This window comes from Anopheles bellator, chromosome 2, assembly GCF_943735745.2.
Source record: "Anopheles bellator chromosome 2, idAnoBellAS_SP24_06.2, whole genome shotgun sequence".
Taxonomy (NCBI): Eukaryota; Metazoa; Arthropoda; class Insecta; order Diptera; family Culicidae; genus Anopheles; species Anopheles bellator.
Window position 1 is genome coordinate 15,231,909 of NC_071286.1, and position 25,722 is coordinate 15,257,630.

Below are 25,722 nucleotides of genomic sequence, written 5' to 3' on the forward strand. Positions count from 1 at the left end.
CCTTTTTGGGCTGAATCTACATCTTACTCTTTGCAAAACACAAACCTAACGCAACCTGTCGCGCCCCGGCGTGTCACGTGTGGCAGCGGCGGAAGTGGCACACAATGACACATCGGCATCTTGTACCGTTGTTCCGGTGCCGCAGGTTGGCGAATAATGGAAGAGGTACCCACCGTACTCTACGTACCGCCGAGAAAGCTTAGCTAATATCCGTCTAATTGCGGACCACCGAGCACTTGCATTGCGCGCCGCATTTGGACCGACGGCGGAAATCAAATGTGGGGTGCCTCTCTACGACGCCCGGGGACGGAAATCGAAGTGGCGCGCCAGGGTGGCGGAAATCAATTACTTTAAAGTCAGCATCAGTACGCCCAACGCCACCCGCCCTTCCCAGGCGTCTGAATGTGCATCGGGCGAATGTCTCTATTTCCGATGTCTCTATTTCGAGCTCAGGTTGAAGAGCCGGGGGAGCAGAGTGCTTGTTCTTTTTGGTTTCCGGGTCCGCCTTGCAACCACCACCACGACCACAGCGCATCGTCATCACCCTGTACGGTGGCACCCTGTCACCGTCATCATCAATCGCGCGTTGATGTTGATTAATGGAGAACAAAAGCGCGGATCATTATTAATTTACAGAATGTTATTGATTTCTGTCGATGCTTTCATTTCAGCACATTAAAGGGAACACCGCACCGCGAATTTCCAATTTCGCGATTTGTCGAATGTTAATGAAGAGCGTGTGCTTGTGCGCGGAACGAGAGCTAACGGTAACCACGTGCCAATGGCCGTGTCGCTTTTCGCGCGCCACTTTGAACCCCGTTCGAAATTACTTCGACAACGAGCCGCGGTACTTTTACAACAGTGACCGGAGGATTACAACCTTGCACGCGCGCTCCGCGAGCTACCGTTTCCTAACGGAGTCCCGGCCCCGTGACGGCCCAGCCCGACCCCCGCCGAAAGTTTCTCGCCGAAGGTCAACACCGCAGAATGATGATGGCAATAAATTTGGCTATCAAAAAGCGACTGCCTATCCGATCCATCATGGGCGTCTGCCGCAACAATAAACCCGGACGGTTTGGCGGAAACCGGACATCGGAAGACGGGCCCTTCAAAGCCCTAATAGATTGGTGCGAGATGGAACGAAACGAAAAGCAAAACAATCCCAGAAAAGCCTAAGCTCGCGCGCATTAGACGATTGCGGGAGAAAGATGGAGCAAGTCAATTAGGGAAACACGCGCGAAGCGAAAAGTGAAATATTGGGTCCACCGGAAAGTTCTGTCCGCCCGTTTTTTGTCATCTTATAATTGCTGCCATCCTTCGTGAAATCCTTGCTTGCAACTCGTGATTGTTACTTGCCATTTTTTGTCCACGAGATGGTCAGTGGTAGGGTCGGTGTTGAGCCACCTTTCTGGCATCTGAAGGGACAGTAAAGGCGTCAACCGCAACATCGGTACTTGCTGCGTTGGAATCTGAATCTGTGATAATAAAGTTTGTTGGCTGAGTAGCAGCAACAGTGTCCATCCGGAATTGGGGTTTATAACTGATTGGGTTAGGCTGTTTCTTTTCACCACCTAATTGGAGCAGATCTACTGGCAGTAATGAGGTCAAGGTTGGAGGCTATTATTTAATTCGTTTAGTTACTGCAACTCATTTTGTAATGCTCCCAAGGGCATGTTTCCATTTCAGCAATGAATAATTTGGCTATTGAGCTTAAAGTGAAAGTATGTTCGGGGCACTATGTCCCTTTATAAATAGAAAATTAAAACAGAGAAAATTTGAAACTTTTGGAATCGCTCGTTTGAGACGTTGAATGATATTTTGAGGTTTTAAGAGCAAAATTATGACGATTATATTACATTCAGGGCCATTTGTGGCCATGGATGAATTGAAGCACCACGAAAACATGCTCGAAGCTTGAAGTCTTAAATTTTCTACCAGAATTTCCTTCGTTTTAGTCGATAATAAAACAACTAGAGTAGATTTACTTATTTATAATAAAATTTGATTTTTAAATAAATAAAATTTGAGTAATAAAAATTGATTTTTTTACATGCTTTCATTATGGTGTTTCTCAGTCAACCAATTGTTAACTTATTTGAAACAATACAGTAGGAATCCATGAAATAGTAAAATGAACTATTACTAAATTTAACGGTAATTTAGTTGTGCCAATTTAAAAAACCAGATTTTGAATTATTATTAGCCGCATTTTAATCCAAAACAGAAACTCACCAACTTTCCAAGAACGTTGACCAAAGTGAATGAGCTAGCGCTAGGATAACATTTCGAATTCGAATCAGATTGGTTTTCGGTATTGGAATCCACGTTTTGGAGGCTTGACTAGGCTTTTACCCAAAATGAAACTAAGCAAGTCCAGTGACCAGAACTTTTCGCTATCCCCTATATCCTAAACTAAACCCGTCTTTTCGAGGAGCACTTTTCGGGCCCTTTGAGGAAGTATGACAAGCTGATGGCCATAACAAAAGTATGGAAAAACAAACTAAACCAAAGTTAATTCGAATTTTTATTGGGTAATTCTGGTTATCCTTTTCACCCTACGCATGACCGTCGGAATGCTTCCAGTTTCTGCCTCTTGTTTCTCCGCCCGGCCATCCACTGCTGGTGGCCCGAAAAACTTTCCCGTAGTCCCGCGCAATTCGCGCAAAACGCCCGTGGGGAAAACCATGGTCCAGAGCGCCAAGAAAATTGCTTTCTGCTGGCCCCTGGCCGGGCGGAAGTGTCCGGCACGAACCGACGACGAGCCGTAAGAATTGGAGCACGGAGCAACGGAAAAGGAAAACAGCTTGCAGAAGCTTTCACCCTCGTTGGCAAACCCGTGGCCGAGCCGGGGCCCAATTTGTTATGCTTACGGTGGGTGTATGTGCCCATGTTACGGGCACGGGGCCCTGTTATGCTGACGTTGGCCCCGCTGGGTGTCGCAAGTCCGGTCGGTTCGCGTGTCCCGTCACGTTAGTACGGTGGGAACAAGGGCTCAACAGGTAATCTTCCGCTGCAAAAACCCAAAACATAATTGTCCTCTTAGGGCACACTAACGCCCTCTGGAGGTGGCGTCTGGCCGTTAAAACACCGCCCTCCCCGGTTTGGTGGTTACGTTTTCTGGCCGGTTAGCAGACGGATTGTGGGTAGGCCGACCGCTGGTTGATCACCGAATCCGCCCGTTCGGTATGACACATGTCGCGCGCCGGATCGCCGTCACGGATCGGTGGCACTTGCGTTTGTCCACCGAGGACGATGGCACCCTCCGTGGAGCGGTTGGCATTGAATTAATTAGCATCCGAAATGATGCGCCGCCGCCCGGGGTCCTCCGGGCGGACGGTTCAAGACCATCTGTTGCCAGAGTGGTCGGCGCGGTACGTGTAATTGCAGTTCGATGCCGTGCGGGCGGCGGGCATCGGCTGTAGGTTGGCGGGAGGGGGTGATTTGCATTTTCGGAAGTTCGGTCGGGGTCCAGCATATGACATTCCTACCGGGCCGGATAGATAATTGCGTTCTGGGTGTCGGAATTTCGGGCGCTCTGCTATGCGAGGGAGAACACGTTTCGGGTGACAGCGTGCGCACTTATGCTGCGTATGCTGGGCCACCACCAACTCCCCCACCACCACCACCAGCGCCGGATCTGCCGCCGCCCTCATAAACTGCCGCTTTAATTCATGCAGCGGCGTGCCAGTTGGCGTTACGCATTGTTGGCTCCCTTCTCATGGCTCCCATGGACACGATCTTTTGGCACGCCATTCACCCTTCGGTGCCCAGCGAAGGTGCTGGAACTTCCACAGCCGCGAGTGTACTAGTCCCTGGTCGTAGCGTAGTGGATCCGGATCCTTTTCGACACTTTTTGCCTGTGACCTAGCAGCAACCCACGGTTGACCACTCGTTCAGGCTCGCTGATCTTTATGGCATCCCTGCGTGGCGGAATGGTCGCTGCACACCGAAGGGTTAACCTCACTGCCTACTGCTACCCGGTGGCCGTGTTGCTTATGCATCGCTTTTGAAATGCCTGGAAAATAATGGAACCGAGAGAGCGGAGACCGTGTCGGCGTTCCCGGGAACCCCGCCACCGGGTGGTGGCCCGCAGAGGTCTTTCTGGGTGGCTTTTCCAGACCCGCGGTGGGCCTTTCCACGGGGCGCTACTCAGTCGGGGCTCCAGTGTCGCCGTAGGCGGATGTGTCGGAACCGGGAAACTCGACCGTGCCCAATTACTGTGCGGCGCGCTTTCCGCGAATAAACGGCCGGAACCCCTTGGAACGCCGTCTTCTCAGGTTCTGCGATGGGGTTTATTGTTACTGTTTTCACGTGTGTCTGCGTGTCTGCGTGTGTGATGTGCAAAGCGAAAGTGTACGATTCACGCCATGCTGGCTCATGCCGGTTGGGGAATTGTTAAACAAATAACAAGGACCGCGCACAACCGATGCCGGTGTTGCTGGCGAACAAAAACAACGCCGAAACAGCCAAGCGAAGAAGCAACCTGCCAGCAGCATAGCGAAAGGCGGGCGGCTCCGGTAGAACCAACGAGAACCGAAACAGTTGGTGACCGCAGCGAACCGTGCGAGAACCGAGGGCTCCGGAACATCAGCGGGAAGAATCGCTCTTCCGTGGCGCCACCAGGAACCGGGGCACAGGGTGCTATCTGGCTACAGGTGCTGACTTCTGGTCCCGGCCCGCGGAACTGCTCATTGGAGCGTGCAAGCGCGCGTTTATTACGCGATCCCCGGAGTGCGGGTCTTACGTCCAGACTCGCGAGTCCCGCGAAAGTCCCCCTTCCTACCCGGGAGGTGTCGCGTAATTTCCCAACTCCGAAACCCCGTTGTAATCGGTCAATTTGCGAAAGGCGGAAAAGCCCGTTGGAGTGCCAGTGATAAGTGCGCTCATTAGCATCGCAGCAACCGGGGAGACGCGTCAAAAAAACGCATCCAGCGCCGAGTGAAGGGCCTGCTCCGTTTGGTGTCTGTGAGTTTCGCGAAAAGTTTCCCACCATTCAAGGTCTGCACCGGCAACAACGCATCGCCGGATATCAAACTGTTTTCGATAAGGTATTTAGTGGCCCTGGAGCTAGACTTTCACCCGTGGTGGGCGTGTTGTGTTGTGAAATATTTTCGATCCCTCCCGAAACAGCCCCTCCCCCACGGGGTGTATGTGAAGAGTGCTGAGTGCTAATGGCCGGGTGGAAAGTGAACATCAAGCAATTCGAGCCTTTCGAGAGGAGTGTGGCCGGAACCGTGCGGTGGACTTTGTCGGATCGACTGCCGTGGATCCGGCCCGGCCGGGTTTGATTGGTGCCCGCGCGGGACCGGGTGATGAAAACTCGGGTAAGTTGGGCTAACGGTTGCACAACACAACGGTCACTATCGGCCAGTGTCAATCTCTGCCCGTTCGAAAATTAAAAATGAGAAGGCTACCCCGAAGGCTGCCGGAAACTTTTGCGCTGACGAAACAAGAAGATGGTTCACCGCGATTGGGCCGCCGTCCCGAAGCCGGACAAATCGACCAACGAGATCGACGACGATACGGGAAAACTTCCCGGCCGCCTTTGTCGATCGGTACGGTCCTCTGCTGGCGCTCGAGGCGATATAGGAGGAAGGGGTCAACCGAAAAGTCTGATCGAAAATCGCCTCTCAACGCCCGAAGATGGGGACGACTTTCAGACCGGAGCTCTGACCGCGGCGTTGTTCGAGTTTTTCTCACGCATTTTCATCATCTCGCGGCGGCATGCAATGTGGCCCCCGCGGTCTGGGTCAGCCAGCGGGTAATATGCTGCTGGCTGAGCATGTAAACATGCGCGCTGCGGCCGCGACTCTCATTGTACCAGCGTCCGGAGCTTGGGAATACTTGGTTTCGTCACCGGAGGGCGGTTGGCAGCGGCCCTCATTGGGCATTACGTAGCACCGTAGCGTGAAATACTGTCTCCGTCTGCGGTTGTGTTTGTCTTTCACAAAATTAGTAGGTGTTTAGTGAGCAGAAATCTGGGCCACCGTCACCGGGTACGTAGCCGGAGCGTTGCGTATCAAGATCGTTGCGATCGGACGGAGTGGTTGCATCGTTATGATCTTGTTAAAATTCTATCACCAAGTAAAAGCCAATGAGGTTTGGCAATCGGATGGCCTGGAATCGGTTCATTTGGTTCAATCCGGTGGGAATTAATCAGCTAAATCAACTGAATGTCTCGATTCAAAAAGTTCAACCTTTGATCCGTTTTGGAGGCGAAGTACATGGAATTGAAATGAAAGACAGAAAAATCTCATCTTGCATTCATTAAACATGTTTTTTTGGAAAGATAGCTGGAAGAGTCAATGGTGGCACCATTCTTTTGACCATCACAATCATTCCTGAAAACAAAATGAACTTTCTCCTTAAGGCCAGTCAATGGCACATGACTTTGAGATGTCTTTCCTCTATACGTAATTTCATGGACTTTATAGGTAAAAATATAGAAAAACTAATGTCTATATTTTCAATTCCAATGCAAAGTTTATCATCACAAAAAGCGTATCCTATATTGTCAACTGAATCTTTTTATTTTAGAAAAGAGTTGTCAACATGATTTTCTCAATTACTTTTATTCAATAACTTTAGATAGCGTTTTACTTACTTTTCTGTACATTATTTCTATTTGAAGGATGTTTATTGTACGGTGGTCAAACAATCGTTCTCTTTTTCGTTTGGTTATAAAAAAAAGGCTTAATATTTTTCGATACTTGAACATTCAACTCGAACGGTACCATATTTGAAAGGCTCATTTCATTTAAGCTCATGTCTCCCTCGGGAAAAGCCACACGTCGTGCAAGAGAAGCCAATGCACCCAAAACGAGTGACTGTTTAGTGCGGATTTCAGCTGATTGGTTGTTCGGTGAAATTGAAGCTGAGAACTTGAACGGCATTTGGTTTCAACAGGGCGCCGCTACGTGCCATACAGCGGCAGCCACAATTGATATTTATGTTACGCGAACAAACCAGCAACTATTGACGATCTTACGAACGAAATTGAAATTGCAATTACCGCGATAGGCCCACAGACAGACGAAAATGTACTCGGAAATAGGTCGATCTCATGGACTGATCGAACTGTTAAGCCCGACGTGGTGGATTACCGAAATTGTTTTTCATAAAAAATTAAAGAATCAACTTTTCGAATAAAAGTTCAAACATCGAAAAATATTCAGCCGTTTTTTCATAACCAAATTAAAAAGAGAACGCTTATTTGAGCACCTTATAGCTGTTTTACTTTACGTTGCAAAGCCAGTGTAATAACTTTACGGTTTTTCATAAACCCAACACAATCTTAGAACTGCGATTCGATTTAACTGGAAAGCTCCCACAAACAACGCCCTAAGACAGCTTTGTCAGCTAAAAATTGTAACTGGGAAAGTTCTGACATCTTTTTAAACAATTCCGCGCAAATAATCCAACCAGCCAGGGTAACGGGTCAAGGCATCAAGGGAGGTTCCCCCGAAGAATCTCCCCAAAGCTCGAACCGATCCGATTGAGCGTGTGAAAATGGCACCCTTCCTTCGGCGCAATCAGCGCATTAAACGCCAGACAAACACTTATTCGGCCCGGGCGTAAGCATATGCGATGCTATCGCCACGGAGAGGGTAGCATAGCTTTCCACCTAACCCTCAAGCACCCCATTGCTCGCCTCAGTGGAAAAGCCGATTCTTATCGTCACCGGGGAACCACGAACCGCACGTAGGGCAACGCCTGTAACGCTGGAGAGCCTCATTGTTTGCGACCGTGAAGTGTGTGCCCTCTCTCGTCCAGCGGCCCCACTCGATCCGGTGCCTGCACCCTGAAGAGCAATTACGATTCACTAGACACAGCCCAGGTCCGCTGGGCTGGAGGCTCTGCTGCGCGTGGAAAGACTAATGTTTTGCTTTCCACTGATCTGAACCAAATCCCCGCACCGATACCTGAGGATACGCTGGCCGGTGGGCGACCCACGGCATCGGCAGAAGCTAGAACTTGTGGAAAGTTGCCGGAAGATTAACTGGTTCACATGTATCACATTACTTCGTTTAGCTCCTGGCTGCCTGCGAGATGTTATCGGAGTAATGGAACCGTAATGGCGTGTTTTATAATGCTGACGTTTACTCCGGGTGCCGCTCGGAAACTTGAATTGATTTATTTCGTGGGCTGTGCGAAGGATTTATCGTGATTCTCCATTTGACGTTTCAGACACTATCTCTAAGCGAGTCCATCATGAACAGTGATCACCGCGTGGACTGGTCTCCGATGGCAATACTCAAACGGAGTGTCGGCCGACTCAAATGGCAGCGGTTCGAGCGGCGGCTTCTGCCGAACCTGCTCCTAGTTTTAGGCGTGTGCGTGTGCACGGTCAGCTGCAATCGAGCGCCGGTGTTCCTGATCGATGACCACGCGGAGATAGTGATACGGCTGAAAGAACACCCGGACACACCGGTCGGGACGCTGATCTACAGGCTGCGCGGATACGACGCAGACGGAGACCCGCTCACGTTCGGCGTGCAGAAGAGCGGCGACAGCCACATTATAAGACTGAAACAGAATACCTCCAGCGAGGCGTACGTGTATCTGAACCACGAGCTCGACCGGGAAACGAAGGAGGAGTACACCCTGATCCTGACCCTAACCGATGGGCGGCTCGGTGAGGGCAACTTCGTCACGCAGAGCTTCCTGCTGCTCGTGGAGGACATCAACGATAACGAACCGATTTTTAAGCCGTTCGCGTCGGTCCTGGAGGTGGCCGAGGATAGCCCGCCGGGCATTCTGACCACACTGGAGGCGACCGACAAGGACGAGGGTGCGTACGGCCAGGTGATCTACTACCTCCAGGGGCTGAGCGAGGAGAACAACGTGTTCTCGGTGGCCACCGTCAACGGGAAGGGTGTCGTGCGGTTGGCACGGTCTCTCGATTACGAACGCCAGCACTTCTATCACATCAACGTCCTGGCCGTGGATCGTGCAATACAGGGGCGAATCAATACGGGGACGGCCGCACTGCTCGTGCGAGTGAAGGACGTCGAGGATCAGCCACCGGAGTTTCTGGTCACGCAACCCGTCGTCCGGATATCGGAGGATGCTCTCGTCGGCTCGGAAGTAATGCGAGGTAATACACATCGAGTCCGCTGGATCTACATGATATTATATGATTTGTACGTTCGCAAAACAGTAAAAGCCGTGGATGGGGATCGAGGTATCAACAATCGGATCGTGTACGGTATAGCCGGCAGCAATGCCAGCGAGCTGTTCGAGATTGACCGACTGAAGGGCTCGGTCCGGACGAGACAGCAGCTGGACCGTGAAGACTCCGGCAATCCCATCAACGGAGCGTTCATTCTGGAGATTGTGGCCACCGAGCAGAGTGAGCTGAAGGTAAGTAGGGGTACTGGGGGCACTGGTCAACCTGCAATCTAATCCGTCACTCCACGCGCCCTAGCCACCGCCTTCGGCTACGATGGAAATTACGGTTATCGTGACGGACGTGAACGATGAACTACCGCGGTTCCGGAGCGAAGCGTACCGGTGCGAAATTGTTGAGAACGCCCAGGAGAACACGCTGGCCACGTTCGTCGAAGGCAGCCTGAACGAGGTGTTCGACTACGATCAGGGCACGAACGGCACGTTCCGCCTGTCGCTGCAGCCTCCGAGTGACATCTTCGAGGTCACCCCGAGCCAGGCCCTTAACGAGGCAACGTTTGGGATTCGCGTCAAGAACCCGGCCCTGCTGGACTACGAGCGGTTGCGGGAGGTAAACCTGACGATCGTGGCGAGCGAAGTGGAACTGGCCAGCCGTAGCAGTTCGGCTCGGGTCCGTGTGCGGGTACTCGATCAGAATGATAATTTTCCCGAGTTTTCCCAACCGATCTACGAGATCGATGTGCCGGAGAATGTCACTACCGGCACGGTGTTGGTGCAGATTGAGGCTACCGACCGGGACTCGGGGACCTACGGTACCGAGGGCGTGCGGTACACGAATCTGACCGGCAGCATCTCCCATTCGCTGCATCTGGATCCACGGACCGGGGTGATAACGGTCACCTCGTTCGACGATCACCTGTTCGATCGGGAGATCGTCCAGAAGCATTACCTCTCGGTGGAGGCGCAAGATAATGGTGGCCGAGGGAACCGTAACACGGTCCAGCTGATCCTGAACCTGATCGACGTGAACGACAATGCGCCGGTATTTCTGCAGAAACAGTACGACGTGCGGTTGAAGGAGAACGCGTTCGAGTTTGAATCACCGATCGCGGTCGAAGCGAGAGACAACGACCAGGAAGGATCACCCAACAGTGCCGTCGAGTATCGGCTACTCGACACACGGCATGCCGAACACTTTCATGTGGGTCTCAAGACGGGGCGTCTCGCCATCCGGGAGGCGGTCGACTTTGAGCAGCTCGATGGTGTTAGCGCCACGGAAACGACCCGGGCAATTACGCTGACGGTGGAGGCAAGCGATCAGGGAAGTCCACCGTTGACGGCGGAGGTTACGGTCACGGTGTACGTGCAGGATGTGAACGACCATGCACCGGCATTTCTGGAGTCACAGTACGCGATCGAACTGCCGGAAGATACGATGAGCGGTTACCCGGTCCTGAAGGTGGTGGCCATGGACGGTGATGGCTCGTTTCCGAACAATCTGGTAAGCTACCGGATCCAGCAGGGTGCCGATGGGAAGTTCGTGATCGGTGCGGAAACGGGTGAGATTTCCGTCACGAGCGGAGCTTCGCTCGATCCGGATCTGATCGGTCCGGATTCGATGGCCAGTGGGACGTCGTACCTGTTGGAAGTGATTGCCACTGACGGTGGCAACGGAGGTCAGCAACTGCAGGGATCGTGCCTGGTGAACGTGACCATCACCGATGTGAACAACAAGCCACCGGTGTTTGCGGGCCCGACGGCCATCTCCGTCCGGGAGAACACCCCGGTCGGGACGGAGGTTTACCGGCTGATGGCCAACGATCCGGACGAGGGTGCGATGCTACGGTACTACATCGATCGCAGCCAGTCGGAGGGCAAAACCGAGGAGGGAGTTCCGGTGAAGCTGGACGACTACGACTTTGCGGCGGCATTCGTCCTGGACCCGGCGAACGGGCTGCTGAAGGTGAGTAAACCTGGGGGGCTTTGTGGACGATCGGCGACTAACACCGGTTCGTTTGTTTACCGCAGATCTCGAAACTGTTGGATCGTGAGAAAATTTCCGAAATCAAGCTCGTCTGCATGGTGGAAGACGTGGCCGCCGAGAGGGGTGACCAGATAGCGAGCACCGTCCTGAGGATAGGCATCCTGGACGAGAACGATAATAACCCACGGTTCCGGAAACCATTCTACAAATACTCGATCTCCGAAAACACTCAGTACGGTGTAACGGTGGGCACGGTCGTGGCCGAGGATCCGGATATCAACAAAACGGTCAAGTACAATCTCGAGGGTGAGAAGGCGGTCCTGGAACTGCTGCACGTTGACGATCACACGGGCGAGATAGTGGTGCGCAATCGGATCGACCACGAGGAGTTCGGTTGGCTAAACTTTTCCGTCCGAGCCACCGACTTTGGCATCCCGCCGAGGGCATCCTTCGTCGAGGTGTTTGTACAGGTGCTGGACGAGAACGATAACAACCCGTACTTTGTCGACGGTGTCGGTGATTTTTACGTATCGGAGAACGCCACCATCGGGACGGAGATAGTGGCCATACTCGCGAAGGATCTCGACTCGGGGGACTTTGGACGCATCACGTACCTGTTGGATCGCGTCAGCTCGAAGGTACCGCCACCGAGGGGATTTCCGTTTCTTCCTTTCTGTTTAAACCCGTTTGGTGTTGCTTCGCAGGAAAAGTTTAGCATCGATCCGGAAAGCGGCGTCCTGCGTGTGGCGGGCTCGTTGGACCGGGAGGACACGGATCGGTACATGATGGCGGTCGAAGCGTGGGATAACTATCCGTACGGTTATCTGAACGGCGAAAGTCGGAACGCGTTCAAACACATACTGTAAGTACGCCTTGGTCGCTATCACCTGGCGTGGTGGGTCCTTATTTCGAACGATTTGCTTACCCCACGGCGGCAGGGTCCACGTCACGGATGAGAATGACAACGTGCCGGTAATCCAGAAACCAACCACCGGGTGCAGCATGATCACGGAGTACCACAATGTGAATGAGCCGATCGCAAAACTGCGAGCGACCGATGCCGACGATCCCGCGACACCGAACGGGCAGATCAGCTTCGATATCAACGACGTTTCGGGAATCTTCTACATCCAGCAGACGGCGGCACAGTCGGCAGAAATCTATGCCCGTGGCCCGCTGAAAAACCTGTACGGCAACTACAGTCTCGATGTGATCGTGAGCGACGCCGGAGCGGTGCCGAATAGCGCCCGGGACACCATCGAGATATGTGTGGCAGACTTCAACGATCACGCGCCGGTGTTTGTGGTGCCCAGTGGCAACACGACGGTGAAGGTGTTCGAGGTTCGTACCTGTCAGTTGCAATTAGAATAGGAATTCTTACGTTCCGGGGCTTTGCAGAACACAACGGTCGGCAAGCCGTTCTTCCAGGTGCACGCCTACGACGAGGATGTGGGCGAGAACGCCATCGTACGGTATCGGCTCCGGATGGACTCAACGGGCATCTACAAGAAGTTCAGCATCGACCGGGAAACGGGGGAGCTCAGTGTAGCGTCACCACTCGACCGAGAAACGCAGATGATCTACGACCTGCGGATCGAAGCGTACGATCAGGGAGTACCGACACCACTCAGCAGCACCGTCGACCTGATCGTGTACGTGCGGGATGTGAACGATAATCAGCCCCAGTTTTTGCTCAAAGAAATTAGCCTCAACTTTACCGAACACACAACACCCGGCGCGGAAAGGATACGGCTGCCCGATACGATCGATCAGGATTACCTCGATCCGCTTGACGGCCCACCGTCGTCCACCGTTTGCTACTACATTGTGCAGGGCAACGAGGATGGACACTTTGCGTTGGATCCGATTAAGCACGACTTGATGGTAAGAAAGGGTAACTGGTTGAAGAATTGGCAACCGATAAGCTTTTGCGTTTTGGCCAGGTCGAGAAGGAACTGGATCGGGAGGTAAAGTCTCGCTTCAAGCTGCACATCAAAGCCACGGAAGACTGTGCCAGGGGCAACCTCTCGTCGGAACCGAACGCTGGCCATGTGGCCAGCCTGTTGAAAGCAACCGTCTACGTGAACGACATCAACGACAACTCGCCGGTGTTTGAGTCGAAAATATTCACCGGCGGAATCTCTACCTCGTTCCAGTTCGGGGCCACGATCCTTCAGCTAAAGGTGCGCGGTGTCTGGCAACTGTTGCGCTGATCATGTTTGTGCTTACCGAAACTCTCCACTCCCCAGGCACACGACGCCGACGATGGTCTGAATGGGTTGGTGCGGTACCATCGGCACAGTGACATACGCAAAACCCTCGCCGAGGGACTCGACGATCTCCGGAGTGATCCGTTTCTGGTCGACGCCGACACGGGCCTGGTGGTGCTCAACTTTTTCCCCCAGAAGTCGATGCGAGGCTATTTCGATTTCTCCGTCACGGCGAACGACTCGTACGGGTGCTCCGATCGGGCCCACGTCTTCATCTACCTCATTCGGGAGGACCAGCGCGTGAAGTTTATCCTCCGCCAGCGGCCGTCCGAGATCCGCCACAACATTCACAGCTTCCGAGAGTGAGTCAAGAGGCGGTGCACGGTACACGAACCGAAACTCGGGTCACTAAATCGCTCGGGTCACTCTTTTGCAGGATTTTGGCCAACGTAAGCGGATGCATTGTCAACATCGACGATATCCGGGTCCACGAGAATCCGGACGGGTCGGTTGACCGCACCAAGAGCGACATGTTTATGCATCTGGTCGACCAGAAGAACAACTCGGTGCTGGATGTGCACGAGGTGCTGCACCTTTTGGATCGGCACGTCGAAAAGCTTGACAGACTGTTTAAGGTAGGATCACCGGTGGACACGATGGAGCCACGATTTTATCACATTCCAACAATGTTGCAGGAGTTCAACGTGCTGGACACGCAAGCCTCGCAGTTGATCCAGACGCCCGAAATGGACGAGCTTTCGGTGAACATAGTTTGGCTGTTTGTCACCAACATCGTGCTCGGGGCGCTGCTCATCGTCGTGATCGGGCTGTCGGTGTCGCAACGACTCACGTACCGCCGACGGTTGCGGGCGGCCAAAATTGCTGCCTACGGTAGGGCTCCCACGGCAGGATTCCATCCCGATACTGACCTGGTTTACACTTCCGCAGGGACGTCCGGACCGAGCCGGATGTACCAGGAGGTGCTCGGAGCGGTCCCGAACACCAACAAGCACAGCGTGAAGGGCAGCAACCCGATCTGGATCGCGACCGGCGAAACGGGACCGGCTGGCGAGGGCGGGGAGTGGCTGCGGGACGAGTTCGACAAGTGCAAGGACGCCATCGACGCGCAGTACGAGCGTTCGCTCAGCTCCGGGTTCTTCATCGACAACTGCCTGCAGTACGAGGTGTCGCGCAGGACCGGCGAGGCCAACAATGCGGCCAACTATCAGATCACCCAGCAGATGACGGACACGGCCGCGTACGCCCGGAACCTCGAAACGACGGAGCTGTAACGCAGCGGGGGCGTTACAGCACACATTGTACATTGTCACAGTAAATAGAATTAAGTCGAACCTAAATTTGGGCTTCCTCCAGTAGTAGCCCGACCGAACTGGGCCGGTTTTTGTTGCTCCTCTCGTTCACTTACCACGGCTGGCAGGACGATACGTCAATCTCATCGCTCGCGGGGTCATCACGTCAAGCCAGGGGCGTAGGTCGCAGAAAAAAGGCTGGTTACACTCTACTGCTATCGCCAGCGTTGACATGCATCAAACAGGTTTATTGGCGTGTCGGTTCTCTCGTGTCGTCCGGATTGTTTCGTATGGGGAGGGGCTTGGTTACAGTACTTCCGGTTGGTCCAGTATAAATATCTGTTCTCTTTTTTTTGTTTTACTCGCAACACACGTACAACACAGACACACAAACACAAACATGTATAACAACGACTATAGAGCGGCATCACGCTTTACGATTAAATTGGTCCTTTCGGCCGTCGGTATCCAGGTTGTTTATGGTGCGGTGGTTTCGCGGTCGCTCGCTCCGGCGGGGGGTTAACGCCTAATCTTCCCCCCGAGGGTCCGTACACACGTACAAACACGAACAGACACCTACACATTGGTGCGCGCGGCGCCTCACTAAATACCGCTTCGCACTTATCGTGATTAATGAAGTCAAATCTAAATCTTCGCCGATTAGATCGGCACCGATTTACGATGCGTTCCCCGGTGCCCGGTGTGAAGGACTGCCTCCAACCCCCGCATACACTACTCAACCCCCAGGGTGGGCGACCCCACGATTCGGAACCACTCGAGTTCGTCCCGTCGTATCTCGACGCACTGGGTCGCCACATCGCCGCAGGATAAAGGTAACGCGCCGAGTGCTCTTCTGGACTGGGGAACCTTTTTGGGCGGCCAGACCGACCACAGATAACCGAGGCCCACCGAGAGGGCTTCGAGCACCATTCGGTGCTATAAATAAAGTTACGGGAGGCTGTTAATCAGCTTAATATTACGCTGTCTTCCAGCCATACGCGGCGCCCTGTGGGGTGGCCAGTGAGTTAGGTCTCACGGTGCCGCGCGCAATCTAATCCCAGCTTCTCGCCTAAGAATCTCGCCTCCGTCGGTTGTATCTAGACGCATGAAATTTTAGTCCCGCGAGGATTCCAACGTGTGCCTTCTTCATTCTTTCGAAACCCCTGCGCCCGCCACACGAGACGCAACTCCCTACGCGGCTAGAGTGCTCCAGGTCGACCGGCTACACAGGCAACCCTACACCCTGTTTAATCTTTCAACAAACACATTCCGTTCATTCATTCGGCCTCGCCACTGTGTCCTGGAACTACTCCGGTAACGCTGGCACGATTCATATTCGGAGGATTTGGAGCCGAGCCGTAACCACGTAACGAACAACTCCGGGAGCTCGGGGAGTAATTCCTTGTTCGGTCACCCGCCACAGCATCGCGGTCCGGTACCTAAACTGTATTTACATTCCATTCACCGGCCTCTCGCGTGGCCCCGCTGGGTGGTAATCCCGTGGGCCATTTGCTGCCCCAAGGGGAATCCTGGGATTAATCCGCGCGCCCGGCCCCGGCCGGCCGATTTAGCTATCGTCGAGTCCCGGGCAGCACATGCTGGTGGTTTGGTGGTTCAACCGGCTCGCTGGCAGCGTATTCGCCCGTCTCATGTGCCCTGTGGCCGCGGGCGAAAAGGGAATGGATTAGACGAGGGAACGATGGGAACGAATCGATTACGAGGCCCCGCTACTCACCCTGCCATTTCCGTTGGGTGCCGGGCGAGTGGCCGGCACCGTTGTAAAGGAACGAACGTTCGGTATCTGCGACCCGGGGCGGAAGAGGGAAAAGAAAATAAAGCATACGGGAAGGGTGGTGCCACCCCCTCCCCAGCAGTTAGTGTCCGCTGTGAGGATCGGCGAAATTGGCGACGGCCAGTGGTTAGAGGAGAAAAAAAAATGTTTTCACACCGTTTCTTACTATGCGCAAATGGTCCGGCGATCCGGAGCACGAGTACCGGGACGTACCGATCCGCCGGTGGCTGCTCGGGTTGTCGGGCATGACGCGCACGAACGGGCAGCACCGGAAGAACTGCTGGAATCCTCGCCGAAACCTGCGCCGCGAAAAGTTATGGCCCGACGCCGCACGGCGCGGCGGTCGTTTCGAAGGAAAGCAAAAGAATGTCATTCCGGCTGCAGCTGCACACAGGACTTTCCACAGTGGGGCACAACACTACCCAAAGGTGACCAAAAAGCTGCGCATGCGAGCGACCTAACGGCCAATTTCGAACAGGGCTAAGCCAAGGATAAACTGATCGAGATTGAGGTGAGGTTCTTAAGTATTATTTGAAGCTGGCCCAAGGATCTGATGAGAGAAATCCGTAATTTCCTTGGTCGGTTTTTTCGTGGACAAGACATTTAGTTTTAGTGTCGGTAAGCACTGAAACAGAATTAGTGGCACCTTTTTGGTCTCCCATGGGCCTGGGCTCCCCTCTGTGCCCAGCAACCGTCACTTACCGTGAGTTCATCCAACAGTAAATGATCGGATTGTACATCGAGTTGCTCATCGCCAGCCAGTAGATGGCGAGGTAGACCTCCTGGATGTACGGCTTTTTCGTCAGATCCGGGTAATAGGAAGTGATGATGAAGTAGAAGTGGAACGGAAGCCAGCAAACGGCGAAGATTATCACCACAATCATCATCATTTTAACGACCTAGCGGCCCCGGTCCCGTCGTTGTTGTTTACCAGTTCCGGCGCCGGAAGCGGAAAAAGAAAACGGACAGCAGTTAGGAGGGGCGAGAGAGAGAGAGTGTAATAATATACGACATTAGTTCCGACAAACCGAAACCTAATGAGCTGACAGGAATTCACGGTCCGCACCTTCGCACCCCGCGGTGGTGCCATTCGGCCACCGGTGAAGCCAAACTTTCGGCCAAGGATTCTTCGGTGGATGGGTGCGGTCGCAAAAGTTACCATCCAAAGTTCCGACGGTATTTGATACGGGGCCTCGCCCGGCCAAGCCCACCCACCCTCCGGACCGATGGAAGTTAATTTAAATGGCAACGATCGGTTTGATGAAAAGTTCCATCATTAGAGGGTGAAGTTTTGGTTCATGGCAACGGCCACGTCTGACTCTCCCAGGATCCCCAAGAAATGTAAGTGTGCCGAGTGCAAAACCGTACGACCCCGGAAGGGATCGATATTGGCGTCCGAGGGTCTTGAGACACGGCACGCGAGTGGCACCACTTCGCTTCCGGCATACTTCATTCAATTTGTGCGCCCTCGCTCTCTGGGGCGTTTGACTTACCCGGCGTTTGCTTTTGATGTTCTCTAGCTGGCGTTGGGTGCACTCGCCGATGCTCTTGGAGCCCCACAGCTCCAGCCCAACCCGGGCGTAGGTGTAGGTCATCGAGCCGATCGGTAGGAAGTAGGTAAGAATCATGAACACGATGTTGTACCTGCAATAGTGCACCAGGCTGAGTTCAGCACTCTAGGGAGGTTCCATGCACCTCCTCCTCGCGCCCCCCCCCGGTACTTACGCGTACTCCTGGGCGGAATGGTTCGAGGCACCGTCCGGCCACTCGGCGTAGCACAGGATGTGGTCGTTCAGGTTGTAGGTGGTGAAGAACAGCAGCATCGGGCTGGAGATTATCGTGCCCACGATCCAGATGCCGGCCGCAACGCACAGCGTCGCCTTTCGGCCCATGCGTGGCTTCAGCGGGTTCATGATGGCCACATACCTGCAAAAACCGAATGCCAAGTGCAGAGCCCCGGCCACGATTAGGTCCGACTTCAAACACACTGCTGTTTATGCACTCGGATTGTGGTCGCCTCGTGGTCCAGATCCCTCGTGGCCGGGCATTCGCCAGAATTCCCTAGCCCTTGCCCAACCTACCATAATCCAACCCGCTTCCCTCAGCATCGGGCACGTAATGAAATTAATACAATTCCAATTCCATGACTCGCCGACCACCACTCCAACGTGACCACTTGGTACGAATCGTTCAACGAGGGGAAGCGCCCCGACTGCTGGTTCGCCCAAACCAGCATTCGGTTCGGTTGGCGCTCAAGTGCAGCAGCTTGAACGTGACCGGTTGATAAATGCACTCCGGCGGGCAGCGAAAAAATAAACCGGATCGCCGGATCGCCCATTTTAAGCTTCTTGTCTAATTGCGCTAATTAAACATTCATTACTAAAAAAGGGACCACACTGAGATGATGCTGCTGCGAGGAATATGGTTCCGAAAGGAGGGGCCAACAAAAAACGGGCAATCCAGCGGAAACGTGCCGACCTTGGCCGTCTCCGCGGCGAATGTCGTCTTCGGCGGTGTGCTGAGCAAACACTTTTGAATAATTTATTGCTTCTGCATAGTTTTTTGGTGGTGGTGCCGGTCGAACGGGCGTGAATGACGCTGCGCACCGGAAACAGTACGGGCTGCCCCTTGCCAGTGGGGGCAGGTCCTTTTTGGGCCGGCGGTAGAAAAACCCGCCGGAACCCATCGCCGGCTCGTTCTCGTTTTCGGTGGGTCCTTTTTGTAATTTATTTGACGTTCCGTTCACCGCCATTTAATTCCGTTAGGCGCGCGCCCACGAATCTGACGTGCGCGATAACTGACCGACCGTGGCGTGGCGTGACATGTGGTGGTGTGGACCTTTTTCCGGTCTCGGGAAAAATATTTCCAGTGATTTTCTTTGCGCTGCGCTCGTAAAGTTTGCAAACACTCCACGAGGAACACGCCGCAAAATGGGAAAGTGTCGTAAAAAGTTTAACGTACAAAGCGCGACGGGCGGACACCGATCGATACGAATGAAATGTGTGGATTGTGGTAAAGTTCTCCAACAATGGGTGCTTTGATTGTCGGTTGAAACATTTCATCCGCCGGTGCCGGTGGAAGGGTAGATTTCGATCAACGCCTCCAATAATAATCCCAATCCCTTTTTCCCAATTCGGAGGATTATAAATTAAATCCACACATTTGGCAGTGTTGTTGTGTTTCATTATGCAGAATTTGGGGAAGCGAAGCACTTTGGAACATCAAAATAATGCCATTTTCACCGGGGCTCAAAAATAGATTCGTTCAACCCACTGTCAATCGCATTTGTGGTTTAGTAGTGTTTAGCAACCAACAACCATAGTAAGCGGCTTATTGAAGTTGCAATTTGCGAGGGAACAGATTCCAACATGGATTCTAAAAATAAACAGAACTTTTGTGCCAGTTTTTCATCCGCACACACGAAGCCAAAGGTCTGTCTGTTCAGGGCTTTACCGAAACCCTTTTGGACCGATGAACCGAGGTTTAAACAGTCGTGTGGTATTGACACAATTAACAGTGTTTAGTCGAATGAACTGCCCGAAGCAACTACTATAACCGGCGTCCGCAGTAACTACTACAGTCGGGCATTGATTCCGCTTTAAAAAGCGAAACTTCCGCCTTAACGTTATATATTCATTACCCATCGCTCGTCTCATCCTGAACACCTGAAGCGACCGTATTGTTGTTGGCAGTCGGAGTAAGTTAATTTTGTGTGAAAAATTATATCTTAACGTGGCGTAATCCTAAGACCAATCTTTGTAACATTGTAACGATATAAGATGCATCATTACACCAATGGATTGAATGTCTCCTTATCGCCCATCGTTTGGACAATCACCGTATTTGGACCATGCCGTCTTACCGTACAAGGATCAACGATTCCGACCGACCTCAAGATCGTTCCAGTTCTCCGCTTAAAGTTCTGCACCGTTGATTTGGCACAGTACTTGAGACAACACTGTCGATGGCATCCGGAATTCGACTAAAACTAGTTGATAACTGAATCTCATGGCCACGAAACCCACAGGATTGTCGAACTATTGAATGAATCCGAACGAAGATCCTTAGGTCGGTACTTTGATGGTAGAAAAAAAACGAGCTGCCACACAAAGCTCTACTGAATCGAAGCACTTAGAGCGAACCACCAGTTAATGAAGTGGAACCTAAGGGAATTGAGCGTATTGCATAACGGCGACCAAATCAACCGAGCCTATCAAACCGCCACAGCCAAGCCACAACCCGGTCCGCAGCGCGTCGTTGTGGTTTACCGTTGTTGTGATTCGGCCCAATTTATGCTTTGCGTTAGCAGAAACAAGAAGAAGAACCATCCACGCATTTCGGAGTTCCGGGGAGTAAATCAGGCGGATCACACCCGGAACCATCTGCTAAGCGGCGGAGCGGACCACTGTGGAAATGTTAAATGAAAACCGACAAGCGGCGCAACAGTGTGTGTGGGCGTGAAATATGCGAAACAATGCGTGCGAAAGCTAAAGGCACCCAGCATAAGCAGGGCCTAAGCACACGCCGCGCAATCTCGCACAAAAGTTCAAATTTGCAGATTGCTCAGCCAGCCCTAACACGCCGGGGCGGCAGGCAGGATTGTTTATTGTTGTCGCCACAGTGGGCGGGCCACCCCACAGTGCCAATAAGCATACAATGGGCCCCATAACATAAAGTGTGTACGAGCGACGGGCCGCCCCAAAAAACAAATAGAGACCGCGGCTGATGACGCGGCCAGGACGCGAAGCAAAAAGCCGAGGTGATGGCACAGCCAGCCAGCGATGGTGGCTTCATCATCAGCAGCATCATCGTCCCTTCGTTCCGTTTCGTTTATCCGCATCGCCCAATATGCAAAATCGTTTTTAAAGCTCGACTTAAAGGCACTTAACGAGCGAGGCGTGCCATGTCCGTGGCCGCGCGGAAACACGACCATTAAGCCGGCCGGCGCTCGGCGGAGTACATTTTTCAGAGCCCCAAGGATAAACAGTCGTCATCGTCCCCAAGCGGTGGTGGTGGTGTTTACCATGCTCCGGCTCCGGCTCCCACGGCAACATACGGCCAGTCAGCGAGCCGAGCAACGGCGGCTTAGCCACGGTTGACAGAGGGTCGCCCACAGTTGGGAACCCGGAGCCCGATTCGTCACCACGGCGGGCAACGGGATGGGCGGACGGGACGCGGCACTAGCGATAAGTAACCAGGGACGCAGGCAGGACGCACCGAGGGATGATGGCGGGCGCGCGAGTGAAGCGAAGTGATGAAGATAAAATGGTGCCAGCCGAGCGAAATGGCGCCCGCCGGCGGTGGTTGATGCAGAAATTAAATCAAATAAATAAACTGGACCCCCGGACCGGATACACACTTTGTCGCGTGCCCGGCGAGCCGGAAAAAGCCCGGGGACACCCGCGGCGGGAAATCGGGAAATCGCGTAAATCGGGAAAAAAGAAACCCGCGAACCCCGGGACCGGAAACCGGTGACTCACCTATCTATCGCGATGGCCATCAGCGTGAACACGGAAGCGCAGATGCTGAGGATGGCGACGAACTGCGAGATCTTGCAGTACATCGTGCCGAACGGCCAGTCCAGGTAGAGCATGTATGTGTAGTTGAAGGTAACGTTCAGCGTCGATACCATCGCGTCGGCGATCGATAGGTTCACTGTGCAGAGGACAAAAACAGGAAGATATTGCGCCTGGCAGTGGGTTGGGCGGACATTCCGCGTTTACATACCGAGAAAATAGTTTGTCACCGTGCGCATCCGCTTGTGGGACAGGACGATCCACACCACGATCAGATTACCGACGGTCGCGGTGATGACGATGCCGGCGAACAGGATGTTCCACACGATGAGCCGCCACAGTGGCAGGATCGACAAGAAGTCCACCGTCGGGCTGGAAACCGAGCGAGAGATGAATTGGTGCGGCTAATAACCCGTCGCAAGTCGCCCGGAACTGGAAATTGTTTATCTAACACCCGCCCCGTAAGTCCCAAGTCCTGCTCGAAGGGGCCCTTTCGGAGCACGGATCCCGCTTCGAAAGAATGCAATAAAACTCGATTGGGGTCCTTCCCCCACCCAACCACCCACCAGCTCAACTCGGGGGGAGTGAAGAGTTTTTCGCGATTAATTACGCTACATTTATTGAGCCAACTTGCTCCGTCCTCCAGGCCGGCTTGCTGGCTGAGCTTTCGGGCAGCCGATTAATTGAATAAATTCCAAATTTGCACACACACGCACATACTCGTTGGCCACTTGAAGCGAACGAGCCCAAAGGGGTGGCCCAGCCCAGCCAACTCCCGGTAGCAATTATTCCGTGCCGGTGGCGCGTACGGCGATCCAACAACAACCCGACTTCCCGAGCATAATTGCTGGGCGCCCGTGTACCACCGGGGTGCCGGCTGGCCAGCAGCAGCAGCTTCCGAGAGCGACCGAGGATAATCGCAATCGAAATAATAGTTTACTGTATTTACGGTGTGCACTTTGCTGTGCACACGCGCTGCAGCCACCGGGCGACTCCTCGGCTGACTCCTCCCGGGGAAATGGTCGCGGACGATGCTGGCTGGAATTTTCATTTGCAGCCATGCAATGCTATGTAATGTCCCGCGTTGCACCCACCGTAGCCCCACCGGAAGTGCCCGTTTTCGGATGCCAGCGCATCCGGCGCAACGCAGAGCTACCACACAAGAGCGCGAGAGAGAGAGAGAGAGAGAGAGTCCAGATAGTCCGGGCAGTGTCGGTTCGGGAATGCGAAGTACTTCTGATGTCTTTCTTTTCGGCAGCAATAGAAACAGCAACAACGCCTGTAACCCGGGCAAACAATGCCGGGAACAGGACGTTCGGCACGCAGCAGGGCCGCCCTGCTGCTCCGCTTCAGGCCGCTTCAAGCCCTGCCGACCGACGCGGACAGAAACTTGACGCGGAACAATGCCAGGAACCGGGATGCAGCCAGCCAGCCGGTGAAGCCAGCTCGGCCCGGAAGGTGGTCTGGACCGAGGGACGCCATCAAACGTCTTTTGTTTACTTCCGCTGCACGGAGAATGCATATGCGCTCGCCCCGGAACACAGTTGGAACCGGTAAGGCGTCTTCGTCTCCTTTGCATACCAAATTACAATACATTTTCCCTCCGACCCCAAGGCTCCATGGAACCGAAGGGGCAGGGGCTGGAGGGGGGCACTGGGGCCAGAGCAAACCCGGTCGGGTGGAAGGGATAAAAATTCTCCCCGTCCGTTTAAATTCGAGCTCCGAGCAGCATTCTTTTAGCGTTTGCGGAGAAGGAGCCCCGGCCGGGAGGCCAGACAGCGACCGGGACCGGTCGGTTGGCTGAAGGAGCGCAAAAGGTTACTCCTTTCGCTGAGTGCTTGTTCCTGCCCGTGGGGGAACCGTGTGTGCCTTGACTGCGGAGCGGCCGCGTGTTTGTGCTACGTGGTTTGAAAGTTGGCGAGCCGAGGAGTGTGACAGAACCCGTCCCCGTCTGTTTGTTGGCCAACATTTGCGGAACGGAAATGGCGCATTTTTCTGCAATGTCTCGCAAGCTGAACCTAGGCGCTTTTTGAATATTCCGTCGAAGATGAATACTGTGGACGTTTCTGTATTTGCCATCCTTTGTCGCTGCGTCACTATGGGCAACCGTTTGCTGCAACTCAGGACCCCGCGAAATGGCCACTGGAGATGGCTGCCACAACGTCACTTTGATGCTTACACCGCGGAAGTACACCGGAAAAGACCACTCTCATACAGTTTCAATCTGTTAAAACTTGCCTGTGGTCGGTCTCAAGCGGCATTTACTGATCACTTAAAAGATGCTGCAGATAGCATTCGGAAAAAGATAGCATTTTGAGGCTCTTAAACCCGGACGAGCTTGTTGGTCAACGGCGAGCTTCTTGGAAGTGGAACAACCAGTTGGCTACGAACATGCGCGATTTTGGGAAATGATACTCCAAGAGGGGCCAGTTTGTTTCTTGGTATTTGCAATTAGTGAACATGAGCTGTAGTACGTCCTTTCAAAACTCCACGAACTCAGCGAACGTTAATGTCTAACGCAATGTTTGTGGCTGAAGGATCCAAACTTCTTGAAATTCCTTTGATTGTAGGCTGAAAGTGATTAGTACAGTTCGTAGCCGTGATGGTTATTGTTTGAGATGAAAGATTAGTGAACTCAAGAAAGTACAGAGATCCGTCATGCGCTAATGAACTCAATTGTGGTCCAGATTGTTCTGTCGTAAATACAACCGATACCGTGGCCTGCTTGTGACGTAGTCCGGTTGGAAAGGATCGTTAAAACAAAAGAGAATGGATGGATGAAAGCAGACGCCCTTCTGTCCAAAATCTAACAAAACTCTGTAATTACCGCAAAAAGTTTCTACTCGACAAGGCTCGACTACTTTCAAACCACGTACTGTAATTGTTTGCTATTTTTAGCTTCTTCCCAACTTTGGTTTTAATTTTACGATGTGTGATGTGGCTCGTTGTAATTTCTCACCCGTTGTTACACCGAGCGTGCGTTTATGAAGCAACTTTCAACAACAACACCATCGCACGCGATGTCTTCACCAGAGACGGCCACCACGGGCCCCGAACTACAAAGTGTTTCGCTAATCCGATCCCTGTGCCGCCCGGACGAAGGGTGAAAAGCTCACAGAGCGACCCTACACGGGGTGGATTCGGCTCCGAATTTCTCTGCACGCCGCAACGTGCCACGTCAGCAGCACCAGCTTTGATGAAGTTACGGGCGAAAAACAACGAAAATCAAAACCACTTAACCTTCGGCCCCGGCCTGGACTAACGAAAGCGGCCCGTCAGGAACACCTTGTGGCCGGAGCACCGTACCTGCTTTCGGCCGTCCCGTTCGGTGTGGGCAGCCCGGTGGAGAAAGCGCCCAGCAGTCCGTCCCGCCAGTCGTCGGCGCCGGCCACCGCATGGGTGGTCTCTCCAGTTTCCGGCCCCGGGCTCCAGCCGAACTCTGGCACCATCGCACCACTTCCGTTACCACTTGGTCTATGCTTGGCCACCACCGCCGTCACCAGCTCCATGCTGCGGTCGCCCCCTTTTTATTGCTGCTGCGGCTTTTCCGCTCGCTTGCGCTGAAAAACCTGCGAAAGGATACCGGAGAAAGGAAATGATGAGTGACTTTTAGGACCCAAAACCGGCCGATCCAGTTTTTGTGGTTGTCAAACGAAACTATCACCGATTATGATTGGCGAGCGGAATGGCGGGATACCGGAAACACCGGCGGAGATATGGGTCGTTGCAGCTGTCATAAAACCTGCCGCAGGACCAATATTGTCTCGTCCGACTCATCGTC

The 25,722-nt window shown here is 53.4% G+C and overlaps 2 protein-coding genes across 2 annotated transcripts; one reads left to right on the forward strand and one right to left on the reverse strand.

Annotated features, from left to right (window-relative positions):
* The first annotated feature begins 8,211 nt into the window (after positions 1–8,211).
* Positions 8,212–14,615, forward strand: LOC131207064 (cadherin-23). Its single transcript, XM_058199673.1, has 12 exons — positions 8,212–9,097; positions 9,161–9,363; positions 9,428–11,092; positions 11,158–11,751; positions 11,818–11,975; positions 12,052–12,454; positions 12,512–12,997; positions 13,057–13,296; positions 13,363–13,685; positions 13,760–13,958; positions 14,019–14,214; positions 14,272–14,615. Exons 1-12 carry the CDS (start codon positions 8,212–8,214, stop codon positions 14,613–14,615), a joined length of 5,697 nt encoding a protein of 1,898 aa, XP_058055656.1.
* Positions 14,616–16,102: 1,487 nt separating this feature from the next.
* On the reverse strand, positions 16,103–25,450 carry LOC131207066 (tachykinin-like peptides receptor 99D). The gene is made up of 10 exons (XM_058199674.1): positions 25,248–25,450; positions 25,182–25,194; positions 22,153–22,345; positions 21,906–22,080; positions 18,151–18,351; positions 17,919–18,069; positions 17,128–17,324; positions 16,582–16,724; positions 16,369–16,434; positions 16,103–16,289 (listed from the first exon to the last, which is right to left on the reverse strand). Exons 1-10 carry the CDS (start codon positions 25,448–25,450, stop codon positions 16,201–16,203), a joined length of 1,431 nt encoding a protein of 476 aa, XP_058055657.1. The 3' UTR covers positions 16,103–16,200.
* Between the last annotated feature and the right edge of the window lie 272 nt (positions 25,451–25,722).